Source organism: Benincasa hispida, chromosome 7 (assembly GCF_009727055.1).
Source record: "Benincasa hispida cultivar B227 chromosome 7, ASM972705v1, whole genome shotgun sequence".
NCBI classification, from domain to species: domain Eukaryota; kingdom Viridiplantae; phylum Streptophyta; class Magnoliopsida; order Cucurbitales; family Cucurbitaceae; genus Benincasa; species Benincasa hispida.
Genome location: NC_052355.1, coordinates 31,303,779 through 31,319,572, shown reverse-complemented (window position 1 = coordinate 31,319,572; position 15,794 = coordinate 31,303,779). Strand labels below are relative to the sequence as shown.

At 30.9% G+C, this 15,794-nt stretch overlaps 1 protein-coding gene across 1 annotated transcript; it reads left to right on the top strand.

The window, feature by feature from the left end:
- Positions 1-6,980: 6,980 nt before the first annotated feature.
- On the top strand, positions 6,981-8,819 carry LOC120080869 (60S ribosomal protein L23a). Its single transcript, XM_039035530.1, has 4 exons — positions 6,981-7,081; positions 7,187-7,229; positions 7,877-8,240; positions 8,515-8,819. Exons 2-4 carry the CDS (start codon positions 7,217-7,219, stop codon positions 8,597-8,599), a joined length of 462 nt encoding a protein of 153 aa, XP_038891458.1. The 5' UTR covers positions 6,981-7,081; positions 7,187-7,216; the 3' UTR covers positions 8,600-8,819.
- Positions 8,820-15,794: the final 6,975 nt, after the last annotated feature.

The following is a 15,794-nucleotide window of genomic DNA, read 5'->3' as shown; positions in this document are numbered from 1 at the left end:
AGTGGGTTTTCCTTTCTGATAACTTCTCGAGCAGAAAAGCTCCCTAGCACCCATGTACTTCTAAGCCCTAGAAAGTAACTCAACATAAGTGGTAGCAGCTTTTTTGCCTAAAGACCAAAGGAACCTCTCATCTCTGAGTCCTACTACAGTGGTTATCAGAGCTGCATCGTCAGTATAACCTTCAATCTGCAAAGCTTCACTATTGAATCTTGCGACATATTCCCTCAGTAATTCATTTATTCCTTGCTTAATGGTGAGATGAGTGGGAGGTTTTCTCTAATCTCGACATCCTAAGAACTGAGTAATGAATGCCCTAGTTAGCTCTTGGAATGAAGCTATCGATTTCCTTTTTAGCTTCCTAAACCATTTTCGGGCGAGTCCTGCCAAAGTGAACGAGAATGGCTTACACTTGATAGCGTCTCGGACTCCATAGAGTTCCATCCATGACCGAACGTATCTAGGTTCTCTACTGGATCTTTCGATCCAACATAGGGTTTTATGGTTGGCAACTTGAATTTGGGAGGTATCGATTCTGCATGATCTCATCTATGAAGGGTGGGTCTATCTGATCCAATGAATTATCTAGGTCTAACCCCTTATGATCCTGAGCCTTCTTGATATCTCCTAGTTAGTTTTGGATGCATTGTAACTCGACTACCCATGGTCAGCTATCTACTTCTCTGTCATCCTCAGCCTGTCTCCTCTGCCTTTGGTTGATAAGATCCTGTAAGTCTGTACCTAGGCCAGATTTGTCAACCTGCTCCATCTTTCGAGCTTCCACTTGGTCACCTTTTTGGGCTGTTGATCTCCCTTGAGACCTCCTAGGTTGGCTCCTAACTGGAGCATAGTTTCGAATAGTAGGGGTTCAAGAGTGGTGATCAACGAGTGTCTGTATGCCGGTCATTTCCTCTTAGAACCAACCTCTCCAACGCCTTTAGTCCAGGAACTTCAGGTTCTCTTATCCCTTCAATTGTTGGACCTTTACCCTTAGCTGGGTCTCGGGCCACTGAGGTGGTGCTTTGGCCCAAATTGTTTTCCTCAAGAGAGTGGATAACGTTCTGCTTGATGGCTTCGATGATGGGGTTCACTCGTCTGAGCATCTCCATGATTTGGGTCAGATTCTGACCTAAGCTATCCACCTTGGCGGCTAGAGCTGCATACTCCGGAGCTAGCTCATTTTCAAGTCGATAGACTTCCCCCATGTAAGCTTCCTGATCACGTGTGGGTTGCCGCCTTGGGTGACGTTCATGATCTGAATCATCCCCGTCAGTTGGGAGATTTTCTCTATTCATGTTGCTGCTTATGGTTCGAACACAGAGTATGGTGGTAAGGCTAATAGGTATTGTTATTCTCTCCACAGACGACGCCAACTATTGATACCGAAATTTGCATCAACGATAAATTTGTATTTGGAGGAGAATAACTGGATATCCTACAAGAAAAGTGAGTAAAGCTAACACCGGTGTGGTATTGAGTCAAATCAACTCTGGCGCTTAAGTTAGAATTAGGTTTGAATTTGAGTCAATTGGTAACAATTAGCATAGGTTGAAAAACATACCTTTCTTTGACGATCCCACTTGAATTATATAGATCGTCCAGGTAACAACCAAACATAGCTCGTCTATTCAGCTTCCAAGCCATAATTAATCATTATTTTATCTGTTTTCTACCTAAACCATTATTATCTAGGCTGTTACAAACTTCAACCCTTAGTATGCTCGACCTTTGGGTGGAAGTATGACTTTCGATTTACCACCAATTATTCTTAATGTGTTATGCTCTCTAATAATGGAGCTGCACAAACGGAATTGGGTAACTAAACAGCCTTTAAAATAACCATCTTAAAAGAGGTTTCCATTAATTTTCTATTTTCTTGAAAATCTAATGTATGGCCAAAAACTATAAAAACAAGTCCAATTAGAGGTAGAAAAAGAAGGTTAACTACCCATAAAATATATATTTATTAATATATTAATATATATTCTTTTAATGAGGCAGTTGGGCCTTAACCCAATTGTGTGTGTGTGTGAGAGAGAGAGAGAGAGAGAGTATATTTTAATAAAGGAATATATATATATATATATATTTCTTTACGTAAATATACATACATATATATTTCTTTACTTAAATATACATATACACATATATTTCTTATTTATGCATATATTATTCCATATACACAAGATATAATATTGCTTTAGCCAAAAACTATTTGAAAGTCTATTAGCTTGGCTTCCATCCTTGGGTTGTGTGTCAAGCTTGCTGACTTTCTTTAATCCACTTTTTAGCTCAACTGTCTTTACCCAAAATTTGGATTTAATTATACTATTTGGGTTTAATTTGACCCTCCACATAATATATTTTTATATCCTATCATTTTACATAGTGTCGGTTAAAAAAAATAGAAATTTGTTTCCTGAATTTTTTTAAACACACAAGGAATGAGGTGTGTGGTTCGCCGTTTACACGTTGGAGGTGGGATTACTAGCCTAAAAACTCTATTAGTATGTATGATCGGGGAGTTTTTTTTTTTTTTTTAAAAAAAAAAATTTTGTTCACGTTTTAGTGAGAGTGTCTATTTCTCTATAAGACGAAGCATAGTTGGAGCGTTTACATTCTAATATCATACAAGATAGTTGCTAATGGTTGCCGATAGTATGACAAATCGTCAATCGGTAGCAAGCTGAGGGGTTGTAGTTCCTCTATTTCGCCAAACGGTAGGGTTTGCAAGGGTTGTGAGTTTGATGGTGTTGAGAGACATTAGAGGATAAAAGGGTTGATGGTTTGAAAGGGTTTAATGGTGGGTAAGGGTTATTGGGGGAGGTGGACTGTTAGAATGGGGATGTCGATTTGGAAGGGTTTTGACTTGTGTCAGACAAGCTAATTCACAAGTTTCGGATAGATTTTTGTTTTGGGTTTCATATTCACTTTCTTTTATTTGTTCCTAGACACTGTGTTTAATATTTCTTCTATTCCATTTCTACATTTACAGTATTTTGAAATTTTTCTTTTAAATATTATTAGTTATGCTGATATGTAGTGAGAGTACATCCGTCAATGTTTTAAAAAATTTACTGTATGTATACATTTATTTTTAAATGTTTAGACATTTTTAAAACTCCAATTGACCCATCTTTTATTTGACCCAATTTTCTACCCTAGACTTAAATTTGAGTGACTTTGGACCCAACAACTTTAGTTACTCCGTCCGATCTAATTTATAATTTCGGGTTACTAACCATACTAACCATACTTATTGATCGTGGTCCAGACTTAATCATTATTCAATTTGATAAGCGTATCTTTATGATCATATGCCAAAAAAGATGATTCGTGACCTTTTTAATTTGTCACTTATTTGTCTCCAAATTTTACTTTAGGGACAATAATTTTTTTATTGACCCTAAATTTAATAAAATTCCTTTTCGTTGTGATGACAAGATAAATTTTGATTAGCCGAAATTTCTCATTTCAACGATATCAATTATAACGCAAAAGTTTAATAAAGAATATCCCTATTCTTTTAGAAAAGGAATATTAGTATAGATTTTTTTTTCTTTATTTTTCTTTTATTAAAAGAATTAACACTAAATAATAATATGAACTAATTTTTAGATTTATTTAAAATAAGAGGTCTTTTTAAATATAAAAAAATATTTACTTTATAGCAAAAAGTTACAAAATTACAAAGCATTTTTAGAACTTTTTACTACAAAATATAAATATTTTTGGGAATTTTCTATTATAAAAATTTCCCTTAAAATAATGTGTACATTGGAAAATAAAATATGAAGATGGAACAAGCCAAGTACAAATTAAATATATTTTACATCTGAAATGCACATTTTGTTTATAAAAGTTTTCAAGTTTTAAAAAATTATTCTAAGTAGCTTTTAAGTTGGTTAAATTATAAATTTAATTTCTTATTTGTGTCCGTCATTGAACTTTTAAAGTGTCACATAGATGAATTTTGAAACTTTTGATTAAATCTAATTTTGAATCTAATAAGTCTCTTACAAATTTTAAAAATTTCAATATTAATTGATGTGTTATTATAAATTTGAATATTATGTTTAAGGGTCTTTTGAAAATGACCAAAACTATTTTAGTTAATAAAAATACTAAATCTACTGTTTTTTTTTTTTAAAAAAAAAAAAATCTCTAAATGGACAAATTTACCATGCAGTATTTTAGAAATAAGTCTAATCCACTAAAAACAATATCTAATAAAATCTAAACTATCCAACTTTAAAATTAGAGATGTCTAGGGGCGGGATCGGGATGTCATTCCCCATCCCTTGTCACCTTTTATTTAAAAAAATAAAAATAAAATCATTAATTTAAATCATTAATGGGGCAAATTTTAAATAAATAATTAACTCTTTTACATTACAATTTGAATTTAAAGATAAATTACTCAAATTTTCCCTTAATCAACTTTTTTAGCATAAAGAAATAAATATAAATTAAATTGTTCACATACATAACCTAAATGTAAATATTTAATTTAAACATATTCATTATCTTGACCAATAAACATTCAAACTCGAAATTTAAATGAATGTTTATATAATAATAATAATAATAATAATAATAATAATAATAATAACATAACATTAAATAATTATACTAAATAAATAAATAGAGGCTAAACGAAGATAGGAAACGAAGTGGGATGGGGACAACCATCCCCATTTAGCTCACGGGGGGCTCGTCCCATTTGAGGTAGGTCGAGAAATTGGACATCCTACCCTAAAACCTTGGAAAACATATCTACGACTAGTTTAACAAACTAAACAAATACACTCCACTTTTAGTGGCTATTAATTCCCACCAACCTTATACATTATATCTTCTTAAAAAATAAATACCTTGTACTATAAAATAATCTTTCAACCCCAGAGGCTAAAATATTTGTTTAAGTCAGGTAAATACAATGAACTAAAAGAGGAAGTCACACAAATTAATTATACTTAACCGTTAGTTTTTTTTAGTCATGGAAAGACACTCTAATAAACGAGAAACAAAAAAAATGAGTTAGGGTAAACAAAACAAAAAAAAAAAAAAATCAAAGAGACAATTAAAAATACATACATTCTAAGTAGGAAACTTTTGGTTCGGAGTCCAAATTTCCATTACATTTTTTTTGGAATTATCTCCATATAGGTTTTTAAAGAAACAATGTCCAGACTTGAATTGTTGATTTTCCGAATAAATGATCTAAATTCATAACCTCTTTTTACAAAACAAAAAAAAATTAATAATTAATAAAAAACTAAATAAATAAATAATTAACAAAACAGTAAAGAAGAAGTAAACTTCTAGAGAGTCTAACCTAGGATTGGCAAAAATCTCTGAATTCCCGATTTGACTGGGAATGAGGATCAAACTAATGACAAAAAAATCTCCGATTCCGTCCCGAATACTTTTTTAATAATAATAATAATAAATGATTTAAGGGGAAGCTAAGAAAGCAAAAGTGAATCATGGTTAGTTTGGATGCGGCAAGAGGTTAGTAAGCTTGTGGATTCGACGCAAAGGAGTCTCTTTTTTCTTTTAACAAATATCCAGGGTTAGATATTAGAATACACAATTAAATACATTATATATATATATAAAAAATAGTAATTGGAAACTAAATCGCAACAAAATCTCCTTGGAGAAGTGTAAAAAATGTTGTGAATTTTCGTAAACCAATTGGGGCATAATTGAAAAACTAATTAAGCATACGGATCATAAAAAGGAATTCAGAAAAAGGGTCATTTTTAAAATTTGGTGTCTTTTTTGGGCCATTATGCGCAATTCCTCTATGTTTAATGTAAACTACGGATTAAATTTGTAATTTCGGGGGTGTTTGATAAATAGGTATGAGTTGTTGGATTAGATGGGTATTTATTATCCATGTTTGTTAAGCCCATAAAGAAAATTTGTGGTTACGTTTTTTTACCCACTCAAAACTAACCTTAAAAACCAATGATATTTTCATTTCTTTCTTTCTTCCCTCATCTTCGCCGTTTGGATTCTCCATATCTGATTTTTTTTTTTTGTCAAAAGAATAATAACTTTTTCATACGTCATGACATGTAATTTTCGTGTTTGTATTATGACACGAATATTATAAGTATCGAAAATAACATATATTTTGTGAAACTTTTTTTTGGAAACGACCACATGTTCGGTCGGTTCATATTATTTTTGTGATCTTATGAAAAATGTTACTGTACTACATCACATTCTCACAATCATAATCAAATGAAAGGTAATTATCCTATGTACAATTTCAATTATATATATACTATCCATATTATATAAAAATAAATTGTATGATATGTGAAATAATAATGTTACGTTAGCAAGATTCAATATATATACATACAATATACCAATTAGTAATTGGGATAATTACCTTCAATATATACATACAATATACAATGTATTAATTAATTGAGCATCAATATGAAATGTATTTTGTTGGTATGTTTTACATATTTAAGAGAATTAGAATTATTACAGTTTTTGAAAAGAATATATGAAAAATAATCAATTATGTTTTACAAATTGAGAAAAAATATGAGATTGTCTAGTTTATGTCATAAATAATTTGAGAAAATACGTGTATATTTGAAAATTAATCAACAATTGCAAAACATAAAACTAAAAAAATAAAAGAATGAAATAAAAAACAAACAGAAAAAATAGAACAAATCACATTCACAAAAAACTACATCATATCCCCCAACTTAACTCAACTACATAACAAACCCAAACAATAATTACCAACTCAACTCAATTCAACTCTACACAACAAACACAGATAATAATTACCAACTCAACTCAACTCTACAAACAAACACAAACAATTTAACACTCAGATAATTTAACATAATAATTACCAACTAAACTCAACTCAGGACAGACTGATTTGATAATTCATTACATTATTGGGTCAGGCCCATAATTTCAAGAAAATAAAGGTCAGGCCCATTTCGCAAACTGACCATTGAAGGCCATATCTAATAGCTCCATTTTAGAAACCCTAATTCGGCCGCAGCTTCCCATCTCGCCATCCCTCTCTTCGCAGGTATGAATCTACCTCCTTCGTGCCATTGCTTTTAATTTTTGCCTATTTCTTCCTTCACTGCTTTTGTTTTGTCTTCTCGTTTTGATTGTTTCCTGCTGCTACTAGGTAAGTTTTTCTGGTCCAGGATCTTCAGCAATGGCACCTAAAGGTATGCTCGCATTCTGATATTGTGTTTGTTTGAGCACTTGGTGTTTGTTTATTTCAATTTCTGTTTTCCATTTGTTTGAATCGAAGCTGGGTGCCGTTAGTACGTTCCCGATATTCGGAACCTAGTTTCTTAAATCTACTTTTGCTCTGAACTACAAGAACTAGTGATTAGTGAATGAGATTTTAGTATGTTTTAGTAAGGAGAACTGGAGAAGAGTAGCTAGTTGAAGTGAAACAAATCCCATCTAGATTTTGCAGTTTATTTGGGATGTAAATCTTTTTTTTTCAAATGCAATTCTTTTCAAGCGTTTTAGATGGAAGAACAACATTTTGAGAAGGTTTAGTGGAATTGTTTATATGTGTGAATTGTTACGGTTTAGTAAGGAGAAGAGTAGTTTGTTCAGCGAATCCCACCTAGATTTTGCAGTTTATTTGGAATTTAAAATTATTATTTTATTCAATGCACTTCCTTTCAAGCGTTTTAGATGGAAGAACAACATTTTGAGAAGGTTTAGTGGACTTTTTATATGTGTGAATTGTGTTGAATACACTGGTGGAATCTGAGCTTTCGAAATTGCGCTGGGTGGTTTTGAGCTTTTGATTCTGGGTCTTTCGTTAATGGAAGGGTTTTTGTTTTATCTTTTGCAGCCGACAGTAGCAAAAAGGCTGATCCTAAGGCTCAAGCCTTGAAGACTGCCAAGGCAGTCAAATCTGGGCCAACTTTCAAGAAGAAGGCTAAGAAGATTAGAACATCAGTCACATTCCATAGGCCAAAGACATTGAAGAAGGATAGAAATCCCAAGTATCCTAGGATCAGTGTAACTCCAAGGAACAAGTTGGACCAGTATCAAATTCTGAAATATCCACTGACCACAGAGTCTGCAATGAAGAAGATTGAGGATAACAACACCCTTGTCTTTATTGTTGACATTCGTGCCAACAAGAAAAATATTAAATATGCTGTCAAGAAGATGTATGATATTCAGACCAAGAAAGTGAACACTTTAATCAGGTATGCATGGTTCATAAGTTTTGATGAACAGCAATTTAGAACCTCCATTTGCTAATTCAAGTATTCATCATCTGTTAGAAAGAAACTTGGTATGATACAAAAGAAACAATAGGTTCGTTCAGGTCATGCTTTTAAGCTCTGCAGAAAAAATGCCTCAGCCATAATTTTATCGTTGTTTCGGTCTGATTGTGCTTATTGTTTTACTTAACATCTTTAATCTATGTACAAACTCTCTATTGATATAATGATATGATCTTACATTCCTGGTATGCAGGCCTGATGGAACGAAGAAGGCATACGTGAGGTTAACTCCAGATTATGATGCCCTAGATGTGGCAAACAAGATTGGTATCATCTAAACTGCAGAGCTTGGAGCGAGTATTTTCATTGCAATTTGTTACATGTTTAAATTTTGGAGAGCATTTTGTAGTATGACCCTAATTTAATTTTAGCCTTCTTTTTTTAAAAAAATGTGTTGGTATTTGTTCGCTCAGATAGACTGGGTTCATAACACTTGGAATGATGGAATATGCGTTACGACCATTTTCATTATAGTTTGCTTCAGACTCCATTACATCAGTTACTGAATTTTGGTCTTTACCTTTTTGGTTATGTGGTATCGCAGTATCTTATTTAGTGTTTGGAGATTGTTTTGTGCTGAATGAGATTGTACTACAGTGTTATTAGTAACAATATCATAATGAGATATTATAGTTAAATTTACTGTAGCTTAAGCTTTTAGGTCAATCGGTAATTTAATATGGTTTCGGAGTAGGTTCAAGATGTCGTGTGTTTAAACTATTGTAATGTTATTTCTTTTTCATTTAATATTCATTTCCACTTGTTTTGCTCTTCATATTTTGAGTCCACATGTGGGGGAGATTTTCATATGTTATAATTAATTTTACCGTGATCTATTAGTTTAAGTATTTGGGTCTATCTCTGATTGAATCAGAAAACTTATATTTTCAACGCCACTCTCTAAACGTCTTTTGAGATTTTATAGAAGTTTATGAAGTTAATTTTTGTTTGATCTCTGTTTTCAGTTTGAGTTTGGTTCATCCTTTCATATATATAACTTTGTCTATCTTACATTGCTTCAAAAGGTTTTTGGCCCTTGTACCTTAAAAAAATGGTATTTTGTTTTTTTAAATAATTTTATTTGATTCGTATCCAGTTTTTTGTTGTAAAAATCAAAGCATGACCCTAGAACTGAGTTTTCTAAAATGTAGAAATAAGTTTTTATTAATGAGAGTTTTCATTTTGGGTTAAAATTTTGCAAATAGAAATTGGAAATTGTTGAAGATGCATGTAATATTTGTAATCTGCTTAGTTTTGGTTTCTAGTAGATTTTAAAGTAATTGCACACTAGTATTTGTTATATTTTAATTTTAAATTAGCAAAAGTATTTATGGTATTGGGTAAATTAGTAGTAATTTAGTTACATGAATTAAAGTAGTCTTATTATTTTGCTTATTTTTATATTGTTAATTAATTTATAATTTATCACAATACATTTATTTGAAATTGTATATAATTTAAAACTCAACTAATTTCGTTTAATCTAAATTATTTCATAAAAGTTTAAGAAAATTAATTGTCATAAAAAATTGAATAAATTAAAATTTGAAAATAGATGAAAAAATATTTTAGAGTGTGTTTGGTATGTGATAAAAATAGAGAGTTGAGTTGAGTTTGTAATTATTATTTGGAGAGTTAAATTATATGAGGGGTTAAATTGTCTGTTTGTTGAATTGAGTTTAGTTAAGTTGGAGAATTTGATATAGTTTTTTTTTTTTAATGAGATTAGTTCTATTTTATTTCATTCTTTTATTTTTTAGTTTTATGTTTTGCTGTTGTTTAATTTTCAAATATACACGTATTTTCTCAAATGGTTTATGACATAAACTGGACAATCTCAATTTTTTTTCTCATGTAGAACATAATAGAGTTTTTTTCATATATTCTTTTCAAAAACTGTAATAATTTTAATTCTCTTCAATCGGTAAAACATACTAACAAAATATATTTCATATTGCTACTCAATTAATTGGTATATTGTATATTGTATGTATATATATTGAATGTATGTATATATATTGAAGGTAATTATTCCAATTACTAATTGATATATTGTATGTATATATATTGAATCTTGCTAATTTAACTCTATTATTTCACATATCATATAGTTTATTTTTATATAATATGAATAGTATGTTTGAGGATCCAAACGGCAAATATGAGAGAAGAAAGAGAAATGAAAATAGAATCCAAAAGTTTGACGATAAAAAAAAAAAAAAAATCAGATCGAGTTCCAAACGGCAAAGATGAGGGAAGAGAGAAAGAAATGAAAATATTTTTAGGGTTAGTTTTTAAGGGATAAAAAAGTGAGTTTTGAATGAGTAAAAAATGGGTTTTAATAACCCATAGGTTTGACGAAAAAAAAATCTGGATCCAAACGGCAAAGATGAGGGAAGAGAGAAAGAAATGAAAATATATTGATTTTTAAGGTTAGTTTTGAGGGGATAAAAAATGGGAGTTTTGAGTGGGTAAAGATGGGGTTTTTTTTTATGGGCTTAACAAACATAGATAATAAATACCCACCCAACCCAATAACTCATACCCATTTATCAAACACCTCCTTAATATGGAAAAATATTATTATAATATATTTATTTATATGATTAAGAAGGTAGCAGATTTTTAAGAAAAGTAAATCTAAAAATTGGTACTTATAAACTTTTACACGTTAGTTAACAGTTAAACATAGTTTAGGTAGTTAAAATGAGAGTAATTTAATTGAAATAATGTTTGTATTATACATCGAGGTTAGAGATTTGATTGTCCTGTTCCACATGGATTAAGAAAAAGACACTGAAGTTGAAATCCAAAGTTGTGAAAATTGTTATAGATTGATAACTTCAGTTTTTATATGAAAAAATAATTTTATTAATCAAAATAAAATAAAATAAATCTATAGTATATATAAAAGGGACAAAATGGGGAGAATTTTTATACTCCCATTTTGACCCTCAATTTTAAATATATGTAAAATATATTTTCACGTAAAAACATACATTTTCACCAAGACTCCACTTATGCATATAGGTTTATTTATGATTTATCTTTTTATTTCTTTGTTTTTATTTTGGTTTCTTAGAATGATGATTATTGATATCCTTTCTCTTCTCAATTTTATCATTGCTTGATGCGCAATGCGAATTGGAAATGTCGCACTAAAGATATGAGTGGATGCATATTCCACCTACCAGCGAAGCCACGTATCTAGGGCACATATCTAATTTAAAAGAAGAAAAAATCAACAACAATTTTTTTATTATAGATATTTTTTTCAACCTAAACTTTTACATTCAAGTCTCAACATTCTATTGAAAATGTATCATTAACTTTTTTTTTTTTATTATTTAATTTTCAGAATTTCATTGCTTAATATAGTATATATTTATTTTAATTTATTTTAGAGTTAAAAGCTACAAGATAATTTTTTTCGTTTCTCATTAAATATACGTATCATACCATTCACAAGTAACTTTCAAAATTTTCTTAATCTTTTAATTTTTCATACTTTTAAGTCCATGTAATAAATCATAATATTTTTATTAATAATATTTTTTTAGGATTAACTCTATATCAATATGTAAAGATATTTTAAAAGAAAAATAATAATAGAAACAATAAAGTCATTATTTTCAAAAAGAAAATATATCTCTGATTCTAATAGATCTTATATAGAAATCAATTTAGGAGAACTACTTATGAATCTGGTCTAAGAACTAAAATTTCTAAATATGATGATTATTTAAGATCAAGTTCGTAGATATATTTACAACAAGGTCTTTGTGAGCCTCAAGATCATATCTTTTCATTCAAGAAATTTTGATCGATTTCAAAACATAAAAACTCAGAGGATAGTCATATGTACTAAATTAGTTAATATATCGAGCCATAAATATTTTTTTACAATTTTTTAATTACCTGGCTCTGCCACTGATTCCACCGTAGAGTATTTAAATAATTATTGAAATCAACTAATTATTTATCTTCTCGTGTTCATTAGTATTTTTTTTTTATTTTTTTTTTTATGTTTCTTGTGTTCTTCGTTGGTTGTAGGTCTATTTATCATCTTTCATTTCATTTCTTTGTTTTGATTTCGTTTTGTTTGAGTGGTGGTTATTGAATTGTTTTTCTTCTCTCTTCATTATTGCTTGATGTGCAATGTGGATGGTTTCAATATGAGGTTTTCAACAATGTCGCCTAAAGATGTGAGTGTATGTCTGATTCAGTACAAAATGCTCATTATTTGATTCCTTCTATTCCACCATAGGGTAAGTTAATAGTTAATGAAATCAACTAATTATTTATCTTCTTATGCTGATTAGTGTGCACTTTTTTTAAAAAAATCTTTCTTGTGTTTAAAATTGGGGTTTTTGCCAATAAGAGTGTAGCTCAACTAGCATAGTGCATTCAATTCCCCATCCCACACTTTAATTACAATACATTTGCAAAAAAAAAAAAAAAAAAGTTGGGGTTCTTAGCCGGCTTTCTAATTAATTTTTTGTCACGATTTTTCTTTCAAAAAATAATTTTTAGGATAAAAAAGTTGTTGGGATTTAAGTATATGTGGGATGAGTAATTGGTTGAGATTAATATTCTTCTATATTTGAATGGTAAATGGAGATTTTTTTTTTAAAAAAAAACTTTTTAATAGGGAAGTATAGATAGATTTTTTTTTTTTTTTTTTTTTTTTTTTTTTTTTTTTTTTTTTTAGAAAATTAGGGGAATGGAGTAGTCTTCCTAATTTAATTTTTAGAATTCCATCATGTATTCATTATTCTTCATTTTCATTATATGATGTAAGTTTTCATGTATTTGTTCTTAATAGCATAATTAATGGAAACAATTAATTATTTATCTTCTCATATTCTTTGGTGTGTCTTTTATATTTATTTTGTTGAGAAATTGTATTCTGTGTTGGCTTTCTAAATAACTTTTGTTAGGATTTCTCTTCAACAATATTTTTTGTTTTTGAGGATTTAAGTATATGCATGAAGAGTAGTTAGTTGAGATCAATATTTTGAAGTGTTGAGAAAAAAATGAATGAAGAAGAAATGGTTTAAAAAATAGAAGTATGATGAGATAATTAAGCAATGAAGTAGATATGAGCAGAAATTCATTTAAAATAATAATAATTTGGTTTTGTCTTCGCAATATATATTGACATAAATATTAAAATTAAAAGACAATAATATAAAACCATTAGAATAAAAATTATTACATTATCTAACTTTTAAAAATTTTATAAGGATTAAAACAAAATTATATAATATTTATTTAATACGTCCTAAAAATAATGTATATACTTATTTCAATTAAAACTATAAGATTCGCGTGCAATATGTCACGGTCATGCTTGTCTAGGACGTGTTGTCCATGGCTGTATGTCCGCCTCTACCTCTTTTTACTACACTTTCATTTTATGTATTTCCTTTTGCTAGGTAGTTTGCTTTTTATATACTTTTCTTAGTGTGTGACTGCTCACCCATTTCCATATGCAAGGGTGACGGATATACTTTTTTTTCAGAATACACTATATGGGGATAAGACTAATCATCATATCTTCATACCAATGAGTTGTATGTTGTAAAGTCGTGTTATTGTTTATTTTTTTCTAGCTATATGACTAATGTTCATTGTTTACACATGCTTTCAAACGTTTGTGAAAACCTTTTCCTTTAAACTCGTTTTCTAAAACTTTTTTTTGAAGAATGGGGGTGAAGGTTGTTTGAAATGCCCATTGTGCCATCAACTATTTGGATTTGGATTGGCTGACTTGTTCAAGGGTGAGAACAAGTGCCATACAATCACCTCGAGACCCTTACGAAGGTGTGATTGTGACAGTTGGTATCAGAGCCAAGTCGGCTCGCAGAGTTGAGAAGCTGTGATCATGTCTACTACAAAGCAGTTGGGCAAGTCCCATATTGACTAGTTGGTCGAGATAGAAGAGCAAATGCTCTATCTAATAGAAGTCCCTAATCAAGTTTGGTTTCTAGAAACCCAGTTACAAGAAATCGTTGACAAGGGCGATGACTTTGATGTGGTGTTAGGGATGGATTCTTGCTTGAGCACCAGGTAATACCGATACCCCTTGCCAAGTGTCTAGTGATTACAGGGTCTTACGCCCATTGTTGTGCATGCTGGGATCAGACAGCCGGATGGGATAAGAATGATCTCGACCATCTTGTTGGAGAAGGACTTTACCCACGATTCAGTCAAAACCACGAAAGAGAAGGCCCCTTAAGACATTCTGTGTGTCTTGGAGAAGTGTCGAGTTGTCGAGCCAGAAAGTTTACACAAGTCCTTACCTCCAAAGAGGAGAAGAAGAAGAAAAAGGAAACCCAGATACCGAGAGTTCCTACCAGGGGATATGGTTCGGATAAACTTGTGTCTAAGACAGTTTCGAAGTCGAGGACAAAGAGAAACTTTACCTCGTGAGCAGCTTTAGAGGATAAGTGGAAGCCATCGAAAGGGTTGGAAAAACCTCTTATCGTGTCTCTGTCTCTTATACACATCTAGATGTGTATAAGAGGCAAGACCAGAACCAAGCTGGGAAGAGTTCATGGAGAAGTGGAAAAGCCTCCAAGACAGAGAAGTTCATTGGGACCACGCAAAAGACCTCAAGGCAACTGCTCAATAATTTGCTGAGTTCGAGTAGAGTCGATTGACGGAGATGTCAACCAATTGAGTGGGGAAGAATGTCACGGTCATGCTTGTCCAGGGCGTGTTGTCTATGGTCGCATGTTCGCATCCACCTCTTTTTACTATGCTTTCATCTTATGTATTTCCTTTTGCTAGGTAGTTTGCTTTCTATATACTTTTCTTAGTGTGTGACTGCTCGACCATTTCCATATGCAAGGGTGATGGATATACTTTTGTTCAGAATGCACTATATGGGGGTAAGACTAATCATCATATCCTCATACCAGTGAGTTGTATGCTATAAAGCCGTGTTATTGCTTTCTAGCTGTATGACTAATGTTCATTTACACATGGTTTCAAACGTTTGTGAAAACCTTTTCCTCTAAACCTGTTTTCTAAAACCTTTTCTAAAGAACGAGGGTGGAGGTTGTTTGAAACGCCCATTGTGCCATCGGCTATTTGGATTTGGATTGACTGACTTGTTTGAGGGCGCAAGCGCCACATAATCGCCTCAAGACCCTAACGAAGGTGCGATTATGATACAATGCAAGTATTACTTGACTAAAAAATAGAAAAATGGAAAAATGAATTAGTTATATTAGTTATAACAATTTCCGTTCAACTACATTCATATTTATCCATCCTAATATTAGTTATATCACTCTATTTAATAATGCAATCAAGTATACAAATCTTATTGAATCAAATTTTATTAAACAAGGAAGAGGTCCAAAGGCAAATAAGGAAAATGAAATAAATTTGCTAAAGTCTATAAAAAATGCTAAAAAGAAGGAAAGTAAGCTGAAATTATAACCTTTTAATTTAGTGGTATTT